Source organism: Erythranthe guttata, chromosome 14 (assembly GCF_056151865.1).
Source record: "Erythranthe guttata isolate IM_541 chromosome 14, IM_541, whole genome shotgun sequence".
Taxonomy (NCBI): domain Eukaryota; kingdom Viridiplantae; phylum Streptophyta; class Magnoliopsida; order Lamiales; family Phrymaceae; genus Erythranthe; species Erythranthe guttata.
Window position 1 is genome coordinate 20,915,379 of NC_142546.1, and position 18,102 is coordinate 20,933,480.

Sequence of the window (18,102 nt, forward strand, 5' to 3'; positions counted from 1 at the left end):
AATTGAAAATAGTTCCGTAGAATTAATGTATTGTAGCAGTCCTTGTTCTACACCGAAGGCCGAAAGATATCGAATACCGAAGATCGAAACATGCCCACCGGCGCCGAAGAAGAGGCGAATCGTCACAAATTGCTCTTTGAATAGAACCTCGATAGCTTTCTTTGCTTCTCCAGATATAGACCTCTTCTTCAACTTTGCTCTTTGTGGTGTTCCTGTTTGACTACGTACTAGTGAGTTTATATATATATATATATATATATATATATATATATATATATATATATATATATATATATTAGAATAGCTAGTAGTTTTGATAATCTCAGGTTTGGTGGATTGATTTTGTGTGTATGCTTGTTTAAAATAGAGTGTGAGAGGTTGAGTTTTCTGAGTGATTTTGGAGTTAGTCCAATTTTGTTTTTTTCAATATTTGTAATGGTTTTGTTGTGTAGGAGTATAGTACTAGTGATGAGGATTTCGCCATTTCATCCTCCTCGTCTTTCAAATTTGACGAGCATAATTTAAAATATGCCTAGCGTTGTATAATATAAAACAGCTGCTGGAGCTCTACTTTTCATTAAAATTTGTAAAATCTGCTAATTTTTAGCATGTATAGCATCTTTTGGAGATGCTCTAAATAGAGTAAGGTGTGTTTCTATTATTATTTTTTTCTTCTTCTTTGTGTCTGTTTTGTTACACTATGTATTTCTGACTTGTGCAATTTGATCAAAGGTTGTACTTCCATATGTTAATTTGTATAGCTTTAATTCATCTATCCCTAATTGATATTATTAAACATCTATCCTTGGCTGTTGTGGGGAAGCGAACGGGCTCGCTCGATTTTCTCAGGCTTTCTGTGATCATTCTCATGCTTCTATCTTCTCGTTAGTTTGGGTTTCCTGTTTTGCCCGCACTATTCTATTTTTCATAGGTTTTTATTTTAGTCATTTTTCGGGTTGTATAATATTACCTGAAACTCTTTATGTACTCATTGATTTTTGATCTATAGACAGATCGGGGGTCCAGTCCAACCTCCCACCCTTATCGGGTGATCGTTCTTAAAAAAAAGATAACAGAAGGAATTAGAAGCTGAAAATTAACAAGGTTTGATATTTGTGTGTGAGGTTTCAAATTGATAATGAATGATTGTAATCAAGTGTTGAAGATAGTAGTAATGCCTTCTTTAGATATCACTACTCTTTTAAAAAAGGCTTCCACACTATGGTACACGGACACGGATACGTGGACCCGGCGATACGCGGATACGGATACGGTGATACGGCATTTCCAAAAAACTAGGATACGGACACGTGGGGGATACGTGTAAATATAAAAAATATAGGGGTATATTTTAAAATAATAAAAATATAGGGGTACATTTATAAATTGTAAAAAATATGTATAAGTCGTCATAGCATAAGAGAACCACTCGCCCTTGTTGCTTGTGTTCTTGATCGCCGTCGCATGCTAGACTTTTAGAGTTTTGGGTGGACTCACAACGAAAACAGAGGAAATGTGTATTACAGAGAAGAAAATGCACATTTTTTTATTAGGGCTCTCTCTTACAACGTAAGAGAAGTTTCCCAACTTTTTTAAAATTGTGGACACTGCCCGATACGGGTGTCCTACTTTTAGCGAAATTACGACACGGCCCGACACGGGTGTCCGAGAAGTGTCCGGGAGTGTCCGAGTGTCCAGGTATCGGATACGGGGACTCTTCACCTTCTAGAAGTGTCCGTGCAGCATAGCTTCCACAAAAGGCCACCCTCAATAATTAACTGCTGCTGCCACTTCATTTTGTCTATTTTATTCGAGAATTTACAATCAACTCTCTGTTTTGTAGTATATATTTAATATTTAACTGTGGGAGGATTAATATTAAAAAAAAAATTATATTCAATAGGGCTTCACCAAATACATTATTTGAGTAGATTAAAAAAAAATACAATTTGAATTTTTTTATTAATTTTTCACTATATACAACATACTGGATATGTTAAGTCCCACCTAACTTAACACATCTTTATCATCAAAGTTTATATATATTAATGAGGGTACCAACCCTCATTAGGAGAGCTGGTATCTAGCCTTACCAATAGGGTAAAAGGTCTAGGGTTCGAGTCTCCCCTCCCCTACTTCCCCTTGTAATAACTTGAATTATTCAAAAAAAAAAAATATATATATATATATATATATATATATATATATATATATATATATATATATATATATAACAAATTAATGATGACTATTGACTACTAACTATATTTTAGATAAAACGTTTTAATTTATGATATTTTAACTTCGTTTTATATGAATAGTACTATTATATGCGGAAAAAAAAAAAGAAAAAAAGAGGGGGTCGCGCTGTCTTGTACCGTTGCCAATCTTTTGTCAATCCTCTTACTTATATTGGTTATGCCACTGATTACACCTATAAAATATATCTGGTTACACTTAATTAAACAACGATGTATATATATTTTACACGCATTTATATGCAGATCATATGTAACTATGTAAATCAAATGTGATTAAAAATTACAAAATTGTGATTTAATTTTATAGACACTTAAATTTGGAAATTAAAAAGGCAGTTGAGAATATTGGTGTTTTTAATATAGGAATGATGAAAAGTGAAGTTAATGGCAGGTTTTCTTTTTTGTATCAATCTATGTTGTGTCAGTTTGTGGTGGGTGTCTACATGTCTAATGGGAATATATTCATCATTTCTTCTCTAACGTTTCTTAGTACTATTTCGACATGTTAAAAAAATATATACAAATTATTTAAAAAAATATTTTTAGATAGTTGCAAAATTACCATTTTAATTTTGGGCTTCTCTAAAAATAAATTGTTTTAACTTTTAATTTATAATCTTAAAAACGTGTGAGTAGTAGTTTTTATGGTTTAAAAGCACTTTCAAAAATAAGGATCAAGAGTATTTGAAATTCATACTCTTATTGAGTTTATCTAAATTCATTTAATATAAATATTTTAGATATTTTACCAACAAAAATTAACTAAAATTTAAAGTTAGATTTACAAACATCTATAGTTTCTAAATTAACAGCTTAAAATTGAATTTTTGAAAGGATTTGGAAACCACTAGCAATTTTGGAAATAAATATTAATTATCAACTTTATTCATGATCATCAACTTCTACTTGTACAAAAAGTTTTGAAAGTACTCTCATAACCAATAAAACTGTCACTAGATCGAGTTTATCACACATGGTTAGTCTAATGTGATTTACATCTCTCGTGTTGCTTGCAAGTTATTATACGAGACTAATCTATACGATAGACTGCAAATTCCTTCTTTATCAAAAAAATAAAAATAAAAATAATGGTAGCCAAACGAGGTGTAAGATAATACATACTCAATGACAATTTACTTTATAAAATTTGATCCATGGTGTACAAATATTCCTTCAACCAAAATATAGGGCTTTTCTTGAAATTGTCTTTATTTGATCCCAAATTTTCTAGAGTCCGAGGTTGCTCCATATCAATACACTCTTTAAAGGTAATTATCTCTTCTTTTGAGTCAAACCAAATGTATAATATATCCCACTTGAATTTCCTCTTCCTTTCATCTTTAATTATGGGAATCTCCAATAGTTACTTGAGAAAATTTTATTAATGTGTATACCTTTTCAATCCAAAAACTAAAGAAAATGAACCCATAAAAGTAATTTTAACATTAAGTGTCCCAACAAAATCACAGAGTTGTTCATAACTTTAAAGATAGAATTATGAAAATGCTAGCCTCCATCTTAAATATGTATTGTGTTACGTCCAGTAAGTAAATTTAGTGGTGTTCATTCGGTACGCTAAAATCTCATACCGTTACCGAACCGAAATATGCGGTTCGGTTAAGTAAATAACCGAATTACCGAAATTTTATTGAACATATCTGAAAGTTTGATTTTTTTTAAGGGGTAATTTTTTATAAACCCTCAACTCTAAGATTGTATAGGTCCTAGTCCAAGTCATAAGTCCTATTTTTCTAAACCCCCCTATTAATTCTTTTGGCTGATTTGCCCTTTGCAATAAAATAGGAAAATTTCTTTTAAAAATAATTATTCACCAAATCAGATTTTTTAGCTAAAAAAGAGGCAAATAAATCTCGTGAGATTGAAACTGCAAAATTTTACCTCTCATTTCTTTTAATTTATCCAATAGCCCTAATTCTCAAATCGACAAAAATTGCTGTATATCTTCACACCGCCATCGAAGGGAGAAACTGCCTCGTTCTCTTTCAATTTACTCACTTCTCGTTCTCTTTCAATTTACCCAATAGGCCTACTTCTCAGATCGACGGAGAGCTGTAATTCTGCAAACTGCCACGGAAGAGAAAGATCTGCAAATCTCGTCAAATTGAAACATGCAAAAACTCTCCTCCATTTCGTTCAACCTAAACTCTGTAATCATAGCACCTTATTGCTGAGATTGATGTAGGTTTTGAATCCGAGAAGATGGCGCAAAATCGGAAACGTACAGGTAATTTGCTATATATTTCATTTTTTTGTATTTTTTTTAAATCGCGATTCATTGACGAAATACAATGGGTGTTTTTATGAATGAATTCAAAGACAGAGATTTGGAGCCTACGACCTCAGGTAATAACTTTGTTTTCTGCAAATAATATTTTTTTGTTTGTTTTTTATTTTGCTGTTTTTATGTCTATTTTGCACTTTGATGTTTATTATGTGTTTTGCACTTGCTGTTGTATTGTATATTGTATTTTGTATATTTCATTAACTTTTGGTGCCATGTCAATTTTTGCAAACCTATTGTATTGTTGGTAGTTTTGTTGCAATTTTGAATCTGTGTATTGCTATTTGAAATTACAATTGGCACTTTGGCACTTTGTTGTTTATTTGAAATTACAATTGGCACTTTGGCACTTTGCTGTTTATTTTGGGTATTGCCCTTGATTTTACTGTTTTTTGTATATTTTGCACTTTGCTGTTTATTTTGGGTTTTGCTAATATGATGCGTATTTTGCTATTATATTATATTTCAATTCAATTTTGTTGTTATCATAGTATAAGTTGCATTTTACTGTAATATTTGCAGTTTGGTGTCTTAACAAATGGTTTCATCTATCATAACAAAATACTTGTTGAAAATAACTTATTATCATTGATCGTTTGCATTTTGCAGTTTGTTGTTGACAATTGCATTTGGATATAGTTATTTGCCGCATACTATTATTTGGTTGTTGTTGCCACTATTTTGTTGATGTTGTTGAAGTTTATATTTTTTATGTTGCTGTCTGCAACTTGAAGTTTGTTGATGTTGTCCCTTTAGACGGTTTTCATTTTCACTTTTGCAGTTCTGCATATTTTAATTTGCAGCTCGTTATTGCAAATTAATATTAGTTTTTTTTTCTTCTTTAGGAATAACTATGAAAGGTTTCACATATTTTTTGGTTCTCTTCCTAAACTCATATTAAAGTTAATGCGTGTGTGGCTTTTTTTTTCTTTTGTATTTTCCCGTTTCATAATGTATTGCATATTGCGAGTAATTGTATTTTTTTGCATCTCGTTGTTGCAACTTCGAACATTGTATGTCTCTATCGGGATTCTATGATGCGTTTTGATATTGTAATATGCATTGATGCAAATTTGTGCATATTTTAATTGGAAGTCTTTTTGGTTGAACTCGTATTTTACCGTCGCTGCAACTATAGGCCAGAAGAAAACAAACAAGAGATTCATTAGAGGTTGATGCTACTGACACGATCATGTTTCTAGAAGATCCCCAATTACGTTTGGAAGTTGTGAATTCAGTCGGACGTCGAGACTATGTCCGTTATGACATCAACCCAGCCATAATCAGTTATGATAGATTGTAGTTTGTTTATAGACTATATTGCAACACTGCTTGTATCTATTGATTTGTATCTTACAAGCTTTTGTATTTAATGTACTGCTTTATTCCTAAATAAAAATGGTTTGTTGGTTTGTCATATCATCTTTTATTTCATATTTTATATTTTAAAAATATCTATATTGTTCGAGGAAGAATAAACTTGAACCTCTGATGTTTGAGTAAATTATCATTAGTTCCATATTGTGTTGTTGTGAAAATACATTTGTAAACAAATATTTTTGACGTATGGTAGGTGATTCCGTATTATATTTATTTTGCTATTTATTTTTGCTGTTATAAATTGCAGTTTGTATGTTGCTAATTGTATTTTGCAATTTTGCAATTTTGCTATTTATTTTTGTTGTTATAAAATAGAAAATTAAAAAATAAAAAAATAAAAAAAGGAGAGAGATAGACGTGATTGAGAGGAGAGAGAGGAGTTAGAGAAGAGAAAAGAAAGGGAGGGGGAGACGTGAGGGAGAGGAGAGAGAGAGGGGAGTTAAATGAGAGAGTGAAATGTGGGATTTTATTCATATATTCAATAACTAATTAAATAAATATAAATAATAATTAAGGGTATTAATGTCAATAGAAAAATAATTTAATTTAATTTATATTAAATTTATTGGTCAAGGGACCTATAGCTATAATCAACTAACAAAATGGATCCCCAGCCATATAAGTTCCAAATAAGGGGGTTCCAGCTAATTATCCCTTTTTTTAATAGATTTTAGTTTAAATACTAATATATATATATATATAGACACACACACACATAACCGAATAACAAATCGAATTCCCAGTTTACCAAACCGATGAACACCCCTAGATAAATTTGACATCCTAAAGGTGGACGTATAAAACAAATACATACATAGTTGAAGGGTGATTGTAATTACCCAAACATGAATGATTTTTTCATAATTCAATTTTATCTCGGGGGTTTGGCGTAATTTGCCCTAATAACTAAGAAGTAAAGGTGATTGGATTAAAATGATGGGCGAATAGTAAAAAAACTCATCACATGGGACTTAAATGCATTTTGGTTCACAAAAAAAACAGTTTCTCAATTAAACTCATCCCCATGTCTTTAGTCTAAAATACCCTCCATAATATAATTCTTATCAATTCCACCCATTATGCTCTAACTTCCTTAATATTACACATTGACCCCGGATTAAACATATATCACATTAACCCCCAATTTTTTTATTTTTTTCAGAAAATAATTTTTTTTTCTGAAATGTTTTTTTTCCGGCCAGATTCCGGCGTTGAATTTTTTTTTTCCTGAAATTTTTTTCCTGCCGGTCAACCACCGTTGACCGCCGAACTCCGGCGTTGACTTTTTTTATTTTTTATTTTTTTTACTTGAATTTTTTTCTTAGAAAAAAAAGTCAACGCCGGAGACCGGCGGTCAACGCCGGCGACCGGCGGTCTCCGGTGGTGGCGGGTCAAAATTGGGGTCAAAATTGAAATTAGGCTTAAAATTGGTTAATTGATGAAATTGAGCTAAATTAGGGTGTAAATTATGAAATTGGAGTTGAATTGAGTTTCAATGAATTGAGGGTAATTTTGGTATATATATAGAGATTTTACTTATTTGCAAATAAGTTTGAATGAGTTGAATTTACTTGAAAGACAAAAAAGTTGGATGTCCCCTTTTAATTAAGTGTCCTTGTCATGGGCATATTTGTCATTTACCTTAAAATGATTGGTTGGTGAAAGAAAAATCCAGCAACCATTCTGGACAAGTGTAATTGGACTAGGCTTTTCTGTACAAAGCCCAACTGCCAATAGATATTCAATCAATTTAATTACCAGAAAAGTAAAAAAAAAAAAGAAAAAGGAATTAAAAAAAAAGAGAGGAGAGAGAGAGAACAAGGTAGGGCCCACACGCGGGTTCTAGGTGCTTCTATAGGTGAGGAAATACACTTGTGCTTAAAAATCACCCCCAAATTCACACGCAGATGATACACACACACACACACACACACTCTCGTGCACCCGGCAGTTGCATACGCTCCAATTTTGCTGTCCATCTCACTCTACATCAGCACACTCTGACGCTTAATTCTTCTCTCTCTAGAAATTCTATTTCGCGCACGGGATTTTAGGGTTTTTGCTTCAATCATCAGTAGTCAATCACAGCTGGTAACAAGGTTTTTTTCTCTAAATTTTCATAATTCTCTAGTTTTTATTTTTGATCAGTCGTTTCGCTTCGTTTATTCTACATCACATGTACTTATCCGTCTATGCATGTATGTGTTTGTGCGTATAATGAGGTTTCGGATCTGGGCTTTTTTTTTTTTTTTTTTTTTTATTGTTGCTATATGCTTTGTGATGCTGATATGGGTTTAGTTCTTGGTTTAGTTTTGATTGAGGTATAAATATTTTTTAGTGTTCAAACAATTTGATACAATTTTCCACGGAAAAGTTAGAAAGATGTATGATTTGACAAAATAACTGGGGCAGGGAGTCGAAGAAATGATGAAATTCGATAATGACTTAATTGGGGAAAAGAGGGACCGGAGTTTAAATCAGATTAATTGAATTGTGTGGATTTCGATGGAGTCGAAGAAATGATGAAATTCGATAAGAACTTAATTGGGGAAAAGAGGGACCGGAGTTTAAAAACAGATTAATTGAATTGTGTGGATTTCGATTTTAAGTAAGAAGCTTTAATGAGTTTAAAGCCTTTTATGGTATCAAGTGATAATGTTTGATGGAGGCATCTGGCCGAAAGTAGTCATGATCGGCCAATTAGTAAAGTCCTTGAATTAAGTAATTGTTAGGAGTTAAGACTCGGAGATTGGCGTCGTAGATTTAATGCTTTGAACAAAGACTTTCAAATCGGGCAAGAGTACAGGAAACATGTAATCCTATTTCATTCCTTATGAAGGATATCAAACTCTAAATGCTACTTATGTCCCAAGATTCCATTTTTGGTAGAAAATGTTGTTTCATCGAGTATGGATTTATTATAAACGGCATGTATATCCTCGATGTTTACGTGCTAGAATGAAACTACAGACAAGTACATGATGCAATAATCGGTGTGGATAGAGTGGGGCACTGACACGTGTTTTTATTGTCTCGCGTGTAGTCGTGATCTACTGACTGGTGTGTACCTCTTTTATGCTTGGAAAAACATATGCACATCGTTCTCTCTAAACCCTTTACCAATTGCCTGAATACTTAATTAGGCCAAACTGAAATGGTACTAATTGGATATTTTTCCTCTTCTTAGGTGAATTATTTTTCTGCTATGTTTGCTATAATTTCTTGAGTAAACATATAAATTGTTTTAATTTATCATGTTTCCATAGGACTAGAGGTGAAAAGGAAAAGGGGCTTCCTTTTACATAATCTTGGATGTAAATAATGCGGCTCTAGTTCAATTTGAAGTTAGGAGTTCTATTAATAGTAATAATACGAGTTGTATACATCATACATGCCCATCCAAATCACATTGGAGTAGGTATATAAATGAGTTGAGCCACTCACGAGCCTAATGACTCGGCTCAACAAAAGGTCGAACTCGTGCCGTTTCTATTTGTTCACACTCGAGTTTGCAAAATTTTTGTTTTTTTGTTTGACTATATGCATAATATTAATAAGTACAACAAAAATATATTATAATATTAAAAATTAAGCACAAATTGCTCGTGATCTTTTCATTCCTATTTTTTTTGGTATATATATAATATTAAACAAAATATGATAATATATATATATGAAAATACAAATTTGAGCCCGACATCGAAGAAAATAGAACTCAATGAGCTCGAGCTCTCGGAATGAGCCAAGCTTGACCAGACTCGTGCTTAATACACCCCTACGTTGAAATGGCTAAAATGTTATTCCTGTACTTTGTTACTCTTTAAGTGTTGGCTTATATTTGGTTCATCAGGAAGTTATAAGCTGATGGTGTCAAGGGTGTTGAATAGGGTGTAAGGGTGTTGAATGAGTGTAAGGGTGTTGAATGATTCCACAGCTATCTATTTTTTTTTTCTGTATTTAAAGCTTTTGATGTCTCTATGTACATCTCTTATATGTTGTTCTTTTCAAAATTCAAGATGTTTCTTGAATCCTCATCTATTTTCGCCTGATTGGAATTTATTTGTGTGGATTAGGTAACTAGACAGGGGTTGACTTCTTTGGAGAAATCACGGGAGCATGCAATCCAAGTCAAAAAATGTCGACCAAGGAGAAGACAATGCTTACAATGTAGCAAATTCCACCGTATGTTCTGAACCATGGTGGAACAATACTGGAAATCCCCCCTTTGCCCCTGCAATGATGCGGGGAAGTGCATCAGAGTCATCTTCCATGGAACAATCTGGGGATGGCCAATCACAGTCTGAGGGTATAGTGGACGAGGAAGATGATGATACTGTCCAACACTCACCTAGTAGGGTACCTCCCCAGCCAGGTAGTGCTTTAGTATGCTAATCACCTTTACTCGATGAACCATCTTTAGTAGAATCTTAATCGAAGCAAACTCCAAGTTTGGAAGTAAAATCCTTGCAATCTTTAGTATCTACATTTTAACGATTTTACGTTGGGATCATAATTCGGCTAGAAGTCATTTTCTTGGGCCTAACTCAAAATTTTTTTCCTTCGAAACAACTGAATTCCAAGTAAAGAGCAACCATTTTCAGCACTCCACTGAACGTTGTCTTTGATTCAGGTAACACGACTAATTCTGAAATTTTTGGCAGGCTGAACTCTAGCACAAATAATGAACAACATAGGACGAAAAACTTATCCAATAATCAACAACCAACAAAAACACGTGTTTTATTTATGTTGGGAGTCTTGGGACATACTTTATTTGTGGTAGGAGCTGTTTTATATATGTTTTGACATAAAAAAATTGGCATGCTATATATATTTTACAAGATATGTAAAATCCTACGATTTCACAATCCAATTTTATGGTTACGATTATACAGACACCTTTCGATTTTATAAAATCCCGATTTTAACTATCTTGCTTGCATCTTATGTTCATCAAATTAGTATACTCTTGTCGTGACAAGCTGCGACATTTTGTGAAGTACTGGCCTTTATTTTCCATATCCCATCTCTCTGGGAGGGTCTTAAAGAGATTTGAGGTATTCTACCATGTCTTGCGGAAGTTATTATTGGCTTTATCCTTTGTTTCATAGGATAATGTAGTTCTGGATTGATTATCTCATGACACCCCATAGCCATAAAAGTTCAATTTCTTCAATAAATACATCAATTTGGATATAGGCACACCCAAACTAGGTGGTCTTTTCTGATGTTCTTTCCGTTTGACCTACCAAATCATCTGCACTATAGGAGACTTTATATATGATATCTTGTAGAAAAAAGCGTGATTCCTCTTTCAGAATCGCACATGAATCTTTCCTTCATAGGATGAGGTAATGCCTTGTTTTGGTTATTGCATTCCTAAAGGCATCCCTACTAATGTTGACCCTGATCTATATGAGAACACCAGCAATATAGCTATGCTAACTTGTTTTCTGAGCACCGTTGTACTTCATGTCTTGCATAAGATTCACTTTTTCCCTTCCGTATTAAAGTTTGTTTTCATTGGGGAGAGATTAATGGAGTCCTTCCCTTCTGTATTAAAGTTAGTTTTCATTGGGGAGAGATTAATGGAATCCATGTCAAGATTGGAAGTACTCATTTAATTCAAGTTTAGTCAGCCATAGATTATGTGAAGCATTGAGTTTCCTTCATATTTTTTGCTTTTATATTTTAATAGCAATAACATCCCTGTTAACTTCAGGTAGAGACCGTAAGGAGGACAATACGAATCTCCAGCAAGTTGAGCCTACCTTACATCCTAGACCTGATGGAAGCCTTACGCAGCCCATGCAACTTGAGCTTGTTGGCCACTCAATTGTAAGATACTTCAGTCTTACAACTTGAGCTTGTTGGCCGTGTTACAGTAGTAGTATTTAAGTTAGTGGTTATAACATGGGAATATATTTTCTTCGTTCTGGTAAATCATTTTCAGGCATGTGCTTCAAATCCTTATGATCCATATTACGGAGGGATGATGGCAGCTTATGGCCAACCTATGGTACGTGCTTGAGTATGAAATTGTTACCCTGATGTTTGTTTTTTCCTTGTTAAATGACATAAATAGGAGGATTTGTGTGTAGTAAACTGTGACAAGGTATATTCGAATTGTTATCATTGACTCGATACCAATTTTCTGATGAAGGGCCATGGTACATGACCTTCAAAAGATACCATTGCATAATGGCTAGAATTAAGATATTCTGAGAGTCTTGCTTTCCATTAGCGATTACAAGGCTTCGGGGCTTTGTATCCTTGACCACATTTTTTTTTAATTTGACAGATGAAGATCTACTGATTTCTTGTTTTTGTGTTTTTCAAAACAACTTCACGTTGGTCACAGTCGAGAGTTTTGTCATGTTTTTTTGGAGTTTGTGAAGATATTGAATCAGAATCGCTTCTTTTTCTATTGAAATTATTGCAGGATCTGTTTTCATATAATTCTCTAACCAAACATACTTTTTCTCCCAATGAATCAAGGTTCCTCATTTATATGATATGCATCACATGAGGATGCCACTGCCTCTGGAGATGGCACAAGAGCCTGTTTACGTTAACGCCAAACAATACCATGGTATCCTACGTAGGCGGCAGTCACGTGCTAAAGCTGAGCTTGAAAGGAAGCTAATCAAAGCTCGGAAGGTTCTTTTTTCTTTTTCTTAGAAACACCATATTTGTTGGGAAATTTCTTTTACCTTTTCGCCTCATAATAAAAAATAAAAAATTCTGTGTTACAGCCATATCTACACGAGTCTCGACACCAACATGCCATGAAGAGGGCAAGGGGTACCGGGGGTCGTTTTGCAAAGAAATCCGATGCTGATACTTCAAAGGGAACAGGTTCTGAATCAGCTGTATCTGATGCAGCAAAAGTGACCGAGGCTATGTACAGTTCCAGTCATCAGTGGGGAAATATCCAGTCCAATCACGCACTTGCTATGCAGTGAAGTTCGATCTGGACTTTGTGTTGGTTACCTGTTTCGATCTTGGCTTTTTCCGAGCTGGGCGGCAATTCATTCTTGGCTGTGTTTCGATAGTTTGAGGAGGAGGAGGATCGTTTTCTCTTCTTTCGAGTACTACTGTTCTTCTCTTTTGTGTACAAAATTTCTATTTAGCACTAGAAATGGAGTGTGTAAAAACTAAAGTTTGAGTAGGAAAAATCCCCACTAGAACGTTTGTAAAGTCCCGTACTAAGAGTAGCATGTATTCTTACTTGCCTGCATATTTGCTCCATTTTCAGATGTGAAGTTTCGAACTCCGGTCTTGATTATAATCGTTGTTTTGAAATGATGATTGTTATTTTATTTGTAGAGCTGGGAATAACGTAGCTCGTACTGTTTTAGCAATTCGAAATGTGTCGTTTATTGTGGTTATCTGGTTGAAGTGAGTGGCTGTATTATTGGATAAAATTCATTAATGAAATATTGGTCTTTTGAAACTCCGTGAACAAATCATTTGGAAGGTCTTAGCAGGCACGTCGAAATATACAAGGCAACCAAAAGTCGTATGTTGGACTGAAATAAACAAACAATTGTATCTTTCTATTAAGAAAACAATGAAACCACGGCCGTTTCTTTTGCATTCGTAATAACAATATTGTACACTTATCATTACAAAGTTCTATACTCGTTTGCAGCTGATTAGTCACCTCACCTATAAAACATTATTTGGAGTAAAACGAAAAACACAAGAAGAAAAAAAACATTAAAAAAAAAAAATCAAAACCGTTAGTTTATAGTCATTACAGCTTCAATATCAGTGATCTTCTGCCTCGTAATGATAGTCAGGGTTGGTTCCTTCTTCTGTCTCGTTTAAGTCAGACATTGTTCCTCCCTCTGTATCTTCAGGGGGTTCCATTATACTTTCACTGCTAGCTTTGCTACTATCGGTCACATTATTCTCAGAATCGGTTAAGTTGACCCCACTTTGCTTCTCCATCATACCCGACAAGGCAAGCCTTGGAGACCACTCAAGAACATCATCGATTATGTTATACACTCGCTTTTGGTACCTGTGCAAAAAAAACAAAAATAAATTATTCCTCGATAATTATTCTGTATTCTTTCATTTGTCATTATTCAATTTCCTTTTATTTGTTTTTGAAGGATGATTGCTGCAAAATTTGGCAAATTGACGTACCTAGCCCTGGCAGCTTCATCAGGAGCATGGTGTCTTAGTAGCAAAATGATGAGAGCAGCCACTAGAGCAAAAAATAATCGAGCTGTCCACTTGGGGCGTTCACACTCGTCTTTCTTGGGCAAAAATTGGAATAATTCCTTTAGTGTTGCTTCCTCTGCAAGAATGTTGGGGAAGAACCATACGCGCTTTCCAAGAACGATCCATAGAGTTCCAAATACGAGGGCTCTCACTGCACGACATCATCAAATCTCGTAAGCCCAAGAAAATAACGAACTAGCAAATTGTTTTAAAACACTAGGCAAAACATAGTTTATTCAACTATCAGTCTGTAATGGGAAAGCATAACTGAAACAATGTGAAGAGAACAGCTTCTTATAAGAAAATGCTCAGAAAAATCTATTCAATAGAAATACAAAAACCGAAAATAATGAAATAAGAACACTAGTTTTTGGGGTATCGTAGATATATAACTTATCTAGATTGAATTCTACACTGTATTGGGTGAAAAGGAAACTGTTATTAAACACTTTATGCATCGGCTGACAACTCAATGGCATGAATATCTGTACTAGCATATTAGAATAAGATAAGAACATTATTATTTCCTTCCATAAGAAAAGTTCGTCATACAACTGCCATTACCAAACTTCTAACATATTATTCACTCGGAATTCCCCAGTGAATAGTGACTACTCCCCACATAAATATAAATTCCCGTAATGTACTTCCAAACATATCACTGCGGTTACTTGATATATATTGCAATATTCCAATAAAAAACGACCAGTTGGAAATCAACAATGATAGAATAACATCACATACTAATAAGGATAGTTCATCAAAAGGTTGATCTCTGCTGTCACTTTATATTACATATTAGGTAATGCAGAAAGTTAACATGGAAGATAAAAAGTCAAACCAAGAAATGAAGTATGATCAGCACCAAAAAACTTACACAAAAGCACGCAAAGTATAACAAGCAGCAAACCGGCACAGAAGTAGAGTATAAGCAGCTTGACCTGGTGAGGATACACAGGAAACAAGCAGATTGCTAGCGTTAAAACAGGCCACACGAACGAGAGAAGCGTTTGCCATAAAGGCCGTCTGTTTACAAAGGTCCATGCAAAAAATGCATCATTATCGGAAAACAACTGATCCTGCAAAACAAAAATGATTGAGATAAGAAAACAAAATATCAATCCAGTAATAAAAACAACTATGATGCTACGCTATCAATAAAAAAGATGCCTTTGCACAAGTTACGAAAATTGTTTTTATAGTTCTACAAAAGTAAACGCCAAGATGACCATGCAGATTCATGCAAATTAATTCGATCTCGACAGTGAAGACAATGCAAGAGCATTTTCATCTCTTTAAAATCATATTTCAGAAAAATGACGACCTCAACTGAGAGCTTTGATGTATAATTAACAACTAGAAGTTCAAAAATAAAAATCCACGTACAGGTAAAGGTATTTTTCTACTTGACATATATGAATAAAGTGCTCGAATTAAACTTACAGAAAATATCTCCAAATGCGCCGGCCAAGTAGACAACTTTCTCTTCCCGGGCCGAACAGTTTTGACAACACGGTCACATCGCACAATAAGATTCTTTCTCAACAGAGTATTGGCAATGTCTTCACTTTCTAAATTCTTATCCGATTCAAGTACATCTTTGAGTTCAGGATGATTTCTCAAAAATTTAACAAAATCCTTTCCTCTAAAATATTCGACTCTTGTCTCTTGTAAAATGCCCCACCTAGACTCCAGATCTTTGTGATCTCTTACTTTCTCAGCAAATATCTGAAAGATGTCCTTTTTCGCAGCTTGCTTCTGAAATTTAATTAAAGAGGAGACCGGATAATAAGATTACAGGATGATTAATCATTTAATTTGCTTATAAGTAACACCTTGTGACAATGCATTGAAACTGCTATTATTGCGATCGAAGGGTATTGTTCGTGAATGGGAGTGTGTGCTAAATGTTGCGCATCTGTTGTTAACATAACTAGCATTAAGAACAACGAACGTAAACAATAGCTCGCACAAATCAATAACGTGGCTGGATTATGATGAAGTGAATTGCAATACAAGACAACTTGAAAAGTAGTGCCAAAGTGAAACCGTAAATTATCTTAAATCCCATAATATGAAATGTTACTTACACTGAAAATAAAGTAACAAAAAGCCCGATCACCATTGAAATAAAGAGTGAATAAGCCAAGATGTGAGAAATTGGAATATACGACACAAATAGATACCCTGAAACAACTGGAATGAATTTATTTTCAGCCCAGTCATCTAAATTTAATGCAAGTTTTGCTATCATTAAATAAATTTGCATCGGCTAATCTTTTCACAAACTCGAAAAACGAGTAACCTACAATTCATTCAGTACTTCATAAACATGAATTGACAGGAGATCAAGCATATTATTGATCAGACTATAATCCTGCAATTCGCAGACTGAAGAAACAAAATCCAAAAATTGTCGGTCAAGTCAAACACGTTTTAGATAATCATTTCCTATTGTTTTCAACTTTTCATCAAAATTGCAGCAAATTTTCTTTTCACAAATTTCTAAAACACCAATTTCCCAAATTCTTATTAAAAAAAGGGCAATTAACTTGGGGTTTTAACAGCGGAGTTCAGATCTTTCAGGGAAAATGTAAAAGCATCAGCAGAAACCGAATTAGGGAGAAGATGAATCAGATGAATAAATGGATGGAACATATAATCAAACTCGCAAATGCTTTATCTGTAAATTGAATTGGTGAAAATTAACTAACCTTAGGAGGATTGTCGGTGGCCGAGTCTCCGTACGAACGCTTACCCCTCTTTTTATCGCCGGTGGCTCCACCGCTTCCGCCTCCGCCTCCGCCGCTGCTTATTCTCTTCATATCTGAATACGCTCTCTCTATTCTCTTCTTTTCTTACAGTGATTAATTCATTTTACATAATTCAATTACTATTTTCTAATTAATAAATGAAAAGAAATTAAATTTAATATTAAACATGTTCGTAAACCCGTGGAAAATGGGCTTTTTCAACTTTAAGCCCAGCCCAATCATCTAATCTACAAGAATAACGTATCTAGATTTATATTTAATTCCACTTTGCACCCTTGAAATATAGTATATTGGCACTTTGCATATTTGAAAAAAAAAAAAAATATAATAGCATTTTGCACCTTCAAGATACAATAAATCACTCACAGTGCACTCTTCATTGAATATTTAAAACTTGACTAGTGTAATTTCATTTTTTTTTATTAATTTTTTCTTTTTATTTTCAGGTTGCAAAGTAATAAAATAACTTACTATTTTCTTCTACATCCAACATATTTTCAAGCTTACAAAATGCGTTAAAAAACATAACAAATTACTGAATTATTTGATTGATGGACCTTTTATTATAATAAATGAAGGTATTTGGTAGAAATATTTGGAAGAAAAAATATAATTTTCAAATAACTTGATAACGAAATAGCTGAAGGATTTTTCATTCTTTGTTTCATGTAAAGCATGTTTTTGTGATTTTTTTTAATATGTTAATGAAATGTATTTTTGTTTTTGCACTTTGTAGTAGGGGTGTGCGCGGGCCATAAACCCGCGGGTTCTATGAAAACCCGCCCTCGTCCCGTCAAACAACGGTTCTTGATTTTGAAGAACCAAACTTGTGGGTTTTCAACGGGTTTACGATAGGCGGGTCCATAGCGGGTTTGTAGTAGGACCCATCCTTTACGGGTCGAAACCCGTTATCGTCTAAACCAATTTTTTTTTATATAATTTATAAGTTTTACGCGAGAATGATTAGAAACTAAAATGAATAACCTAAAATCTTAAATTGAAACCAAACATAAATAATGTAAATGTCAAGAGTAAATAAAAATTAATATAAAATAAAAAATAACTAATTCATAACTTAAATGACAGAATTTAAATAAAATAAATATAGCATTTTCAAGCATAACCAACGCTATTCAGCTCCATTCAATAC

At 33.7% G+C, this 18,102-nt stretch overlaps 2 protein-coding genes across 3 annotated transcripts; one reads left to right on the forward strand and one right to left on the reverse strand.

The window, feature by feature from the left end:
- Nucleotides 1-7,723: 7,723 nt before the first annotated feature.
- LOC105964702 (nuclear transcription factor Y subunit A-1) lies at nt 7,724-13,248 on the forward strand. 2 transcript variants are annotated; one of them, XM_012989205.2, is made up of 6 exons: nt 7,724-8,042; nt 10,017-10,315; nt 11,666-11,781; nt 11,897-11,962; nt 12,442-12,603; nt 12,699-13,248. In XM_012989205.2, exons 2-6 carry the CDS (start codon nt 10,060-10,062, stop codon nt 12,906-12,908), a joined length of 810 nt encoding a protein of 269 aa, XP_012844659.2. In that variant the 5' UTR covers nt 7,724-8,042; nt 10,017-10,059; the 3' UTR covers nt 12,909-13,248. The 2 variants fall into 2 exon arrangements, with proteins under 2 accessions (XP_012844659.2, XP_012844660.2); XM_012989206.2 differs by having other exon boundaries at nt 7,818-8,034.
- A 233-nt stretch (nt 13,249-13,481) lies between these two features.
- On the reverse strand, nt 13,482-17,115 carry LOC105964701 (translocation protein SEC62). The gene is made up of 5 exons (XM_012989203.2): nt 16,893-17,115; nt 15,622-15,936; nt 15,056-15,257; nt 14,101-14,329; nt 13,482-13,972 (listed from the first exon to the last, which is right to left on the reverse strand). Exons 1-5 carry the CDS (start codon nt 17,001-17,003, stop codon nt 13,717-13,719), a joined length of 1,113 nt encoding a protein of 370 aa, XP_012844657.1. The 5' UTR covers nt 17,004-17,115; the 3' UTR covers nt 13,482-13,716.
- Between the last annotated feature and the right edge of the window lie 987 nt (nt 17,116-18,102).

Bases quoted from the DNA above. Each gene is read 5' to 3' on its own strand.
- LOC105964702 (XM_012989205.2), top strand. From the start codon at position 10,060: ATGCAATCCAAGTCAAAAAATGTCGACCAAGGAGAAGACAATGCTTAC. The intron at 10,316-11,665 runs GTAGTGCTTTAG...TGTTAACTTCAG, and splicing joins TAGGGTACCTCCCCAGCCAG to GTAGAGACCGTAAGGAGGAC. The intron at 12,604-12,698 runs GTTCTTTTTTCT...TCTGTGTTACAG, and splicing joins AGCTAATCAAAGCTCGGAAG to CCATATCTACACGAGTCTCG.
- LOC105964701 (XM_012989203.2), bottom strand. From the start codon at position 17,003: ATGAAGAGAATAAGCAGCGGCGGAGGCGGAGGCGGAAGCGGTGGAGCC. The intron at 15,258-15,621 runs GTAAGTTTAATT...TTTGTTTTGCAG, and splicing joins CGCATTTGGAGATATTTTCT to GATCAGTTGTTTTCCGATAA. The intron at 13,973-14,100 runs GTACGTCAATTT...TTTTTTGCACAG, and splicing joins GATGAAGCTGCCAGGGCTAG to GTACCAAAAGCGAGTGTATA.